General features: G+C 39.0%; 1 protein-coding gene across 1 annotated transcript in view; it reads right to left on the reverse strand.

Moving 5' to 3' along the window:
* The window catches only part of LOC308084874 (tryptophan 5-hydroxylase 1-like), a gene marked incomplete at its 3' end in the record, with an annotated part of 42,777 nt that extends 34,130 nt beyond the window's left edge, over window positions 1–8,647 (reverse strand). Inside the window, 1 exon segment of the mRNA XM_080427834.1 lies at window positions 8,519–8,647. Coding sequence (XP_080283960.1) covers window positions 8,519–8,614 — 96 coding nt within the window. The 5' untranslated portion in view covers window positions 8,615–8,647.
* Between the last annotated feature and the right edge of the window lie 229 nt (window positions 8,648–8,876).

Consider the following 8,876-nt stretch of genomic DNA (forward strand, 5'->3'; position numbering starts at 1 on the left):
AAGGTGATCTTCACTACATTTGGACGGACTCTACCTCTGCCGGTACCCGCTAGCCGCTACAGTGGAACCTCATCTCTGAGCTATATAGCGGAGGGAGAGGTTCCAATAGCCTATATTATGTGCTTAACTGAATTAGTTTTGTTTCAGTTCAATGGACTCACTGGGTATAGACGCATTTCCAGACAACGTCACACTGATAAGAACCAGTATGCGAGCGCAGGTCGGGCCAAAAGAACCCCACCGCTCATTAGATGCAATGTAAAAGTGGTCAAAATGCATCCCGTCAAACTTTCAGATGTGCAAACTGTTTTCCTCCCAGTGTGGAAGAAGATGGTCTAGGATGGATGTTTACTGTGATCTCTGCCTCTTGAAATATATACCTTGGTTTATGTTGTGTCAACTTGTGTGTAAACAATTATAGCGATTCTCAAAGCAGTTGTCCCCCAAACTCCACCTCCAGTCGCAGAAGGAGCGCTCTATGATCACGGCACCAGAGCCTGCTTGATCACGCAGCTGTATCCCCTCAAACCTAATTTATATTCCGCCGTGTGAAGGTGTTGCGTGCAGAGAACGGCAGAGAATAGCAGACCTCCAAGCTCACAACGGTCGCATCCGCGACGCGTTGTGAGCTTGTATGTCAGCTGTTCTCGGCGCGCAATACCGTTGCGAGATGAAGTATTTGTCTCGCTAGGGAGCGTCTCACCAGCCAACGTACAGATGAGGTTGAATGAACTGAAACCATCGCTCCCCAGAACAACAGGTTTGGGGATCTGTTGGGAATAGATTACATGAAACAGGCACCTGCGTGTGCAGTCTCAATGTTGGTAAACAAGAAATCCGTCTATAAGACAGTATCATTAGTGAGTTTACCATCCTGCAGAAATGAGAGAGAACATTTATCATATTTTCTCTTTCATCATCTGTTTCTTATACCCAGTGTTTAAACACACGGTAACCATAGTGACAGATGTTTAACACACAGTAACCATAGTGACAGATGTTTAACACACAGTAACCATAGTGACAGATGTTTGAACACACAGTAACCATAGTGACAGATGTCTGAACACACAGTAACCATAGTGACAGATGTTTAACACACAGTAACCATAGTGACAGATGTTTAACACACAGTAACCATAGTGACAGATGTTTGAACACACAGTAACCATAGTGACAGATGTCTGAACACACAGTAACCATAGTGACAGATGTCTGAACACACAGTAACCATAGTGACAGATGTCTGAACACACAGTAACCATAGTGATACTACTGCAGTGTGTTTCTATAGGTAAACACCACACTACTGTAGTGTGTTTCTAGAGGTAAACACCACACTACTGTAGTGTGTTTCTATAGGTAAGAACCATACTGTAGTGTGTTTCTATAGGTAAACACCATCACACTACTGTAGTGTGTCTCTATAGGTAAACACCATCACACTACTGTAGTGTGTCTCTATAGGTAAACACCACCACACTACTGTAGTGTGTTTCTATAGGTAAACACCACCACACTACTGTAGTGTGTTTCTATAGGTAAACACTTAGGCGGCGGGTAATGAAGGCTAGGGTAGGCTAAGCCTTCCCAAATGTTAAAAGGGTAGCATTTGTTCCTCAACATAGTGTTTTTTTTATTTTTATTGAATATTTTATTAGGCAAAAAAATGTAAAACAGCTCAATTACATTTACAATACTTTGTCTAACAGGTCCGTTCATGAAAGTCCTTGCGGACTTGTTTCCAATGAGGGCCTTGGTATTCAATTCATAGACATATATAGTGGCACCACAGTTCAATATCAGTACAAATAATACAGAAAAAAGATAACATTATGTACAACAAGGGGGGGGGAAACGATGTACAAGAACAGGGGGGGGGGGGTCATCTGTCTAACGGGAAAATGGTACTAGCTCCTCTTTTGGCCTCCTGAAAGGTGAGTTTTTAAGGCTCTTTTAAATGAGCCCAGCGAACTGCATTTTTTGAGGGATGGGGTTAGACTATTCCAATCCTGGGTGGCAGTGCTGTAGAAGGAGAATTTGCCCATGTTTGTTTTATGGGTGGGTGGTACCAGATCTTCCACCCTGAGCCAGCCTAGGCTGGCAAAATGGGTGGGAGAAAGGTAGGTCATGGGCCCCAGTCCGAGGAGTAGCCGAATCAGTTTGTTTTGGGAGGTTTGAAGCTTAGTCTTCAGTGACACTGAGGTGTTGGAGTACCAAGAGGTGCAAGCATAGTCAAAAAATGGCTGAATCAGGGCCGCTGAGAGGGTCCTGAGGGCCTGAGAGTTGACAAAAGAGGAAACTCTGCCCATAAATTTGGTTCTCTGGTTTACTCTTTTGACCACCTTTGTCGCCATGCTTTCACCTGTCAGGTATTTGTCAAGAATACAACCCAAATAGGTAATCTCTTCTTTGCTAGAGATAATTGTGTCATCGACTTTGACCTTGAAATCATTTACATACATCTGTCTGAGGGAATGTTTGGTCCCAAAGAGAATGGATTCAGTTTTCCCAAGGTGTAGTGACAGTTTGTTATCGGTAAGCCAAGTACGGATTTTTGAATGTGAATGTGCGTGCAAAGTTTGACCGCAATCGGACGTTGCATTCATGATTTGCGGCATTTTGTTCCAAACGGGCAACTCCTGCAAACTTTATCTGAATCTTGGATCAATTTTGATAAAATCGGAAGGAGTAATGTAAAGAAATATGTTTTACATAAGTCGGCCTCCTGGTGGCGCTATAAAAGGTAGATGTGAAAAATGCAGGGCAAATGTTTTTCCTTGACCTCTAGGGAGTGTGCATACAAAGTTTTACACAGATTGGTGCAGTTATAGGTAAAAACACGAATTGGGCTGTTATAGCGCCACCATGAGGCTGATTAGAAAAATCTCAAATGGAATTCCTTCCTCTGCCTAATGGTAATCTGTGTGCAAAGTTTCACGGAAATTGCATGCTGTGTTCATATTTTGAGTCATTTTGTTCAAAACGGAGCACTCCTGCAAACTTTGGAAGCCATTTTTGGCCAATCAAGATGGAATATGAAAAATCTGACCTGTTTGGTTTAATGACTATAGAGATACTGTGTACCGATTTGCGTGATGTTTGGACAAAATATGTAGGAGTACTGTGAAAAAAAATTTGTTTTGCAAAAAGCGGCCTCCTGGTGGCGCTATAACAGGGCCATGTGAAAAAATTGGGGCAGAGGTTCTGAATTGGCATCCAGGGAGTGTGTGTGCACAGTTTCGCTGCCATCAAGCCAACGGTGCCGGAGATTAGCTGTACACAGACGGACGGACGGACAGACGGACGGACGGACGGACAGACGGACAGACGGACAGACGGACGGACAGACGGATGGACAGACGGATGGACAGACGGATGGACAGACGGACAGACAGACGTACGGACAGACGGACAGACAGACGGACGGACAGGGGGTAGAACATACTCTCTCGCCATGCCTTTCGGCCTGGCGGAGACAATGATGCGTACAATATATATATTTATGACGTACAGACTATGCTCCAGAACAGGGGCGTTAGGGTTCATGTGGTTAATCTCATTAGTGGACAGGCAGCTTTAAGGGCTCTGCTCCTGATCCTTGTGGTCGGCCAGAGGATTAACCCCTCGCTGACCACCACTGACCTCATGTATATACAGACATGACTGGACTGTTAATGCGTCAAACAGAACAATACACACGCACACATCGCTTTGAATTAGATTTGTTGCATGCAGTGGTGGAAAGTAACTAAGTACATTTACTTAAGTACTGTACTTGAGTACAATTTCGAGGTATTTGTACTTTACTTGAGTATTTCCAATTTTCAATACTTTTACTTCTACTCCACTACATCTCAGAGGCAAATATTGTACTTTTACTCCACTACAATTATTTGATAACTTTAGTTACTAGTTACTTTGCAGATATAAATGATTACATTATAAAACATACATTAACCGCTTTAGCCCTATTTTATACCTAGGCTATTTGAAAATAGACAATCTTGTAGATCTGGCTATGCCAGGTGTGCCTTGGCACAAAAAAGGTTGATAAACACTGCCTTAGCACACCTCAAAACCTTCTGCCCCGCCGTCTGCCCACCGCAAGGACATCATTGAGGAGTGTAATTGACAGAGGGACAAAGGAGTACTTGTACCTATTGTAGTTGAACGCATGGGTCCCATACCTCCTACCTGACGGCAGTAACCTATACTCAGTGTGTAGGACATGAGAGGAGTCAGACACAATCTTCTTAGCCAGCCCAATGGTGGACTGCTCAAAAATGACCTGGGGGGTAATGGGGGGTGATGGGGGGTGAGGACACACCCATAATCTTCCCTGACATTTTGACTAATCTAAGGATCTCAGATTTATACTTTACCGTCAGGTTTCCGAACCAACTGGTGATTCCATATCTAACAACAGACTCTATACTAGCTCTATAAAAGATCAGCATTATGTTTCTACATACACTAGCTCTATAAAAGATCAGCATTATGTTTCTACATACACTAGCTCTATAAAAGATCAGCATTATGTTTCTACATACACTAGCTCTATAAAAGATCAGCATTATGTTTCTACATACACTAGCTCTATAAAAGATCAGTATTATGTTTCTACATACACTAGCTCTATAAAAGATCAGCATTATGTTTCTACATACACTAGCTCTATAAAAGATCAGCATTATGTTTCTACATACACTAGCTCTATAAAAGATCAGCATTATGTTTCTACATACACTAGCTCTATAAAAGATTAGCATTATGTTTCTACATACACTAGCTCTATAAAAGATTAGCATTATGTTTCTACATACACTAGCTCTATAAAAGATCAGCATTATGTTTCTACATACACTAGCTCTATAAAAGATCAGCATTATGTTTCTACATACACTAGCTCTATAAAAGATCAGCATTATGTTTCTACATACACTAGCTCTATAAAAGATCAGCATTATGTTTCTACATACACTAGCTCTATAAAAGATCAGCATTATGTTTCTACATACACTAGCTCTATAAAAGATCAGCATTATGTTTCTACATACACTAGCTCTATAAAGATCAGCATTATGTTTCTACATACACTAGCTCTATAAAAGATCAGCATTATGTTTCTACATACACTAGCTCTATAAAAGATTAGCATTATGTTTCTACATACACTAGCTCTATAAAAGATTAGCATTATGTTTCTACATACACTAGCTCTATAAAGATCAGCATTATGTTTCTACATACACTAGCTCTATAAAAGATCAGCATTATGTTTCTACATACACTAGCTCTATAAAAGATCAGCATTATGTTTCTACATACACTAGCTCTATAAAAGATCAGCATTATGTTTCTACATACACTAGCTCTATAAAAGATTAGCATTATGTTTCTACATACACTAGCTCTATAAAAGATCAGCATTATGTTTCTACATACACTAGCTCTATAAAGATCAGCATTATGTTTCTACATACACTAGCTCTATAAAAGATCAGCATTATGTTTCTACATACACTAGCTCTATAAAAGATCAGCATTATGTTTCTACATACACTAGCTCTATAAAAGATCAGCATTATGTTTCTACATACACTAGCTCTATAAAAGATCAGTATTATGTTTCTACATACACTAGCTCTATAAAAGATCAGCATTATGTTTCTACATACACTAGCTCTATAAAAGATCAGCATTATGTTTCTACATACACTAGCTCTATAAAAGATCAGCATTATGTTTCTACATACACTAGCTCTATAAAAGATTAGCATTATGTTTCTACATACACTAGCTCTATAAAAGATTAGCATTATGTTTCTACATACACTAGCTCTATAAAAGATCAGCATTATGTTTCTACATACACTAGCTCTATAAAAGATCAGCATTATGTTTCTACATACACTAGCTCTATAAAAGATCAGCATTATGTTTCTACATACACTAGCTCTATAAAAGATCAGCATTATGTTTCTACATACACTAGCTCTATAAAAGATCAGCATTATGTTTCTACATACACTAGCTCTATAAAAGATCAGCATTATGTTTCTACATACACTAGCTCTATTAAAGATCAGCATTATGTTTCTACATACACTAGCTCTATAAAAGATCAGCATTATGTTTCTACATACACTAGCTCTATAAAAGATTAGCATTATGTTTCTACATACACTAGCTCTATAAAAGATCAGCATTATGTTTCTACATACACTAGCTCTATAAAAGATCAGCATTATGTTTCTACATACACTAGCTCTATAAAAGATCAGCATTATGTTTCTACATACACTAGCTCTATAAAAGATCAGCATTATGTTTCTACATACACTAGCTCTATAAAAGATCAGCATTATGTTTCTACATACACTAGCTCTATAAAAGATCAGCATTATGTTTCTACATACACTAGCTCTATTAAAGATCAGCATTATGTTTCTACATACACTAGCTCTATTAAAGATCAGCATTATGTTTCTACATACACTAGCTCTATAAAAGATCAGCATTATGTTTCTACATACACTAGCTCTATAAAAGATCAGCATTATGTTTCTACATACACTAGCTCTATAAAAGATCAGCATTATGTTTCTACATACACTAGCTCTATAAAAGATCAGCATTATGTTTCTACATACACTAGCTCTATAAAAGATCAGCATTATGTTTCTACATACACTAGCTCTATAAAAGATCAGCATTATGTTTCTACATACACTAGCTCTATAAAAGATCAGCATTATGTTTCTACATACACTAGCTCTATTAAAGATCAGCATTATGTTTCTACACCAAAGAGTCTAAGCCTACGGAGAAAATGAAGGCGCTGGTGTATTTCTGCACACACACTCATTTCACTATCAATCTGTACTCCTAGATATGTATAGAGGTGACCTGTTTGATGTCAGGACCATGAATGGTGATGGTGGTGTGGTTTCCTATGGACCTGGGATCCAGGTGAGGCGAGGTTTGATGACCAGGTAGGCAGCGGTTCCGGTAGGAGACACAAAGGAGAGTCTTTGTGTCTCCTACCGGAACCACTGCCGGTCATCAAATTATTGTCTTAGGAATGAGACAAACACTAAAACAATATCCATGAATTCAAGTCTCTATGGGGTGAAAAAAAGTCTGTTTGGGGGTGAACTAGCCCTTTAATGGGTTAACTGTATAGACATAGAAAGTGGTTCTGCAGGTTTTTTTGTTGTCGTCATTGTTTTCCAACCAGAGAGAAACAAATGAATGATTAGTTTTCATGCTGATGATGTTCCTGTTGATCTGAAGGTTTAAACCACAATGATCAGACTGGAATCTAATTATTATTCTTATAATCATTATACTCGTCTAATTGAGGTGTTTGTTTTACGTGAAGCATTTCTATTCAGATTGAGCTGTTATTCTGAATATTAGTGTAATATTATATAATGTGTTTGTAAACACAGTAAGCGTTCACTTACATAACTTACATATCATTAATAAATGAATAGGAAAAGAGTGAAAAGAAGTGGAGGTTCAGATACATCAAAGCTACAGTAGAATATAAATATAAAACCACTACGGTACAACAGGATGAAGAGTTTTTAACCACTTAAGTCCTGTTTTATACTTCCATAGTATCGATCTACAAGCTCACAATGTGTCACATTGAGACAACGTCTGAGCTTGTAGATCTGCAATGTTCTTACACACATTTAGAAATAATAAACTTGGACAAAACAGAAAACTTTAGACAAAACAAAAGGACAGCTTTGGGACATCAGGACATCAGGGTGTAAGTGGTGAATGGATTCAACCTTTAAAAGTGTCATTTTAGTTAAAAAGTCGTTCATCCAGCATCACAATCAATGTAACCATTATTTTATACCATGGAAATAAATAAAAAACAACAGATCTACAAGCTCACAGCGCGTCACTTAGTGCCGTGCTGTGAGCTTGTAGATCTGCTGTTTTTGAAAACTCTTGAAAATGTGTGAATTTCTTCGAAAATATATATTTTTTATGCGAATTTCTTTTACTCAAATATTTGCTTCTGGGGGTCCCTGGAACAAAATATTTTTAGATGGGGGTCCGTGGCCATTGGTCATTTTGGGGGTCCTTGACATGAAAAGGTTTTGAGAACCACAACATACATTTAGAAGACATTTGTAGAATTGGCCTCAGGTTTCTGTCAGGTTTTAACAAACTGACTGATGGTTCTCTTCATAACCATAAACAAATTGACCTCTTTGTTGAGACGGTTCTCTTCATAACCATAAACAAACTGACCTCTTTGTTGAGACGGTTCTCTTCATAACCATAAACAAATTGACCTCTTTGTTCAGATGGTTCTCTTCATAACCATAAACAAATTGACCTCTTTGTTGAGATGGTTCTCTTCATAACCATAAACAAACTGACCTCTTTGTTCAGATGGTTCTCCTCATAAACATAACCATAAACAACACACTGACCTCTTTGTTCAGATGGTTCTCCTCATAAACATAACCATAAACAACACACTGACCTCTTTGTTCAGATGGTTCTCCTCATAAACAGTGTTCATGGAGTCAAAGGATCGTCCTCTACGAGGACCCTGAGGGTCCGCCTTGGTGGAGTACATGATGATGAAGATGATGATGATGATGATGATGAGTGGATATTAATGTTACAGCTCACAATGTCCTGCTGTCTGTCTGTCTGTCTGTCTGTCTGTCTGTCTGTCTGTCTGTCTGTCTGTCTGTCTGTCTGTCTGTCTGTCTGTCTGTCTGTCTGTCTGTCTGTCTGTCTGTCTGTCTGTCTGTCTGTCTGTCTGTCTATCTGTCTGTCTGTCTGTCTGTGGTGTGGTGTGGTAGGGTAGCTAATCTGTAGGAGTGGAGTCAGTG

Source organism: Gymnoscopelus braueri (genome assembly GCF_963280865.1).
Source record: "Gymnoscopelus braueri genome assembly, chromosome: 1".
Lineage (NCBI taxonomy): Eukaryota > Metazoa > Chordata > Actinopteri > Myctophiformes > Myctophidae > Gymnoscopelus > Gymnoscopelus braueri.